Below are 2,195 nucleotides of genomic sequence, written 5' to 3' on the forward strand. Positions count from 1 at the left end.
GTTTGGGTCGTGACAATATCTTCATCCAAATGAATGTTGGCTGGCTTTAGGTCACAATGAACTATTGGAGTGATACGACCATGATGTAGATATTCAATTCCCATAGCCGCATCAAGCATTACAGTTACTCTTCGAAGAAGTTCAATTGGCAGTCTTCTCTGTACAACCAATATTCAAGGCTCCCGTTAGACATATATTGCAGAAGAAAGGCTTTTATATAGTCACTAGAACAAGTTGTGATCACGGGCACAAGATTTCTATGCCTAACAGTTGTCATCACTTCACATTCACTATCAAACCTCTTGCATACCTCCTCATATTCCAAATCCAGAATCATTATGGCTACCACAATTCCACTAGATAATGTGCCTTTGTACAGAGAACCAGAACTTCCAACACCAATTAAATTTGACTCATCAAAATAATTTGTTGCTCTCTGAGTCTCGTGATAAGAAACTAATTGATGAGTCCTGATATCTGGTACCTTTTCCACATCTTTAGACTTTCCTTTCTTCTGCCGTTTGAATATCCAAATTGAAACCAACAAGAATATCCGAAAGAATGAAATAACCACTGGAATAACAACCTTTAGCACTAGCTCCTTAAACTTTGATTGTAGTCCAGGATTAGTGCAAGCAGGAACCTCCAATATGTGCACTCCACATAGACCTTTGTTTCCAAGAAATGATTGCACAGTGGAATTCACAAACACACCACCACTAGGTATTTCACCTTCTAAATCATTAAATGAAACATTAATGCTTTTAAGGTATGAGAGTCTTCCCATTGACTTGGGAATAGTACCTGACAAAGCATTTAACGACAAATCCAAGAATTCCAAGCTTATCAATTTGGCAAAAGGATAGTGGAAATTGGCCAAAAAATGAATTGTTTGATAGGTCAAGATACTGAAATTTCTGGAGTTCCCCCAGTTTGCTTGGTAACTTGCCCGAAAAGTGGTTACTTGAAAAATCTAGTTTTATAATGGCCTTTAGTTCTCCAATATCCGATGGAAATTCTCCCTCTATACAATTTTGTGACATGTCCAGATAGGGAAGACCACTCATCTTCCAAATGCTTAAGGGAAGCTCTGAAGACAATATGTTAGAAAACAAAGGAAGAAGTTGTAGCATGCTTCGATTTCCTATAAATTCTGGGATCTCTCCAGTGAGGTTATTACCAGCTAAAGTCAATTAAACCAAATTAGATAAATGGCATACCGCCTCTGTAATGTGTCCCTGCAATTTATTGTAAGTTAGAAACAGTCCCTGGAGTTATTTAAGCTTACCAATTTCAGAATGAATACTTCCCGCCAAGTTGTTTCCTCCAAAATTTAGTTCTGTTAGACTGCTCGTGTTGCCTATACCTGGGGGGATGAGGCCATTGATGAGTGCATCTGATATGTAGAAGTTTTCAATAGTAGATGAAAGATTCCCAATAGAATTGGGAAGAACGCCATTAAATGGGTTGTCATCAAGAATCGCATCCTACAGTCCGTCAAAGAATAGAAGAATCGCAACTCATGCTCTCTTGGTTCATTGGTAACTTGATTAGTATGTAGGAACAGTGATTGCAGCTCACAAAGATTTCCCAAATTAGCAGGAACAGTTCCAGTGAGAAAGTTATTATTTAGCATCAGTATCTCAAGCTTTGAAGCATTTGTTATGAACAATGGAATTTCCCCTTCAAGCTGATTGACTCCCAAGTTAACTTCTTTAAGGTTTGGAAGATGAAGACCTGTCGTGGCTGGAATTCTTCCTGTAAGGTTGTTCAAATTGAAAGCAATGATTTCCAAAGAAGATATGTTGAAAATAGCTTCTGGAATTTGACCAATAAGATTATCATTCTGGGCAAAATATAACTGCCTCAAATTTGATAGCTTCTCTAATTCCGGAGGATTTCGCTCCACTAACCGATTTTTTCCACAAAAAAGATTTTGATGAGTGGAAATATTGCCCATTGATGTGGGAATAGTCCCTGTTATTGAATTTTCGCCAAGATAAAAATCCTCGAGTTTGGATAAACAACCAATATTTCTAGGTATATCTCCAGTTATCTTGTTGTATGATATGGACAACCCCTTGAGCTCTCTGAGTTGGCATATGTTGGAAGGAATGCAACCAGAAATTTGGTTCTTAGATATACTTAGATACTTCAGATTTGACACAATATTCCCTTCATCAAGCAAGAGAGAA

General features: G+C 37.7%; 1 protein-coding gene across 1 annotated transcript; it reads right to left on the reverse strand.

The window, feature by feature from the left end:
* Nucleotides 1-124: 124 nt before the first annotated feature.
* LOC124892866 (probable LRR receptor-like serine/threonine-protein kinase At3g47570) lies at nt 125-1,960 on the reverse strand. The gene is made up of 4 exons (XM_047404046.1): nt 1,547-1,960; nt 1,289-1,487; nt 1,221-1,238; nt 125-804 (listed from the first exon to the last, which is right to left on the reverse strand). The coding sequence occupies exons 1-4, from the start codon at nt 1,958-1,960 to the stop codon at nt 125-127; spliced, it is 1,311 nt and encodes a 436-aa protein (XP_047260002.1).
* Nucleotides 1,961-2,195: the final 235 nt, after the last annotated feature.

The sequence above is a fragment of the Capsicum annuum genome, unplaced genomic scaffold (assembly GCF_002878395.1).
Source record: "Capsicum annuum cultivar UCD-10X-F1 unplaced genomic scaffold, UCD10Xv1.1 ctg51390, whole genome shotgun sequence".
NCBI classification, from domain to species: Eukaryota; Viridiplantae; Streptophyta; class Magnoliopsida; order Solanales; family Solanaceae; genus Capsicum; species Capsicum annuum.

What these genes read in the sequence shown, in the direction of transcription:
- LOC124892866 (XM_047404046.1), bottom strand. Translation starts at nt 1,960, where the DNA reads ATGGGCAATATTTCCACTCATCAAAATCTTTTTTGTGGAAAAAATCGG. An exon ending in TGTTCCTACATACTAATCAA is followed by an intron (nt 1,488 to 1,546) that starts GTTACCAATGAA and finishes GACGGACTGTAG; the next exon opens with GATGCGATTCTTGATGACAA.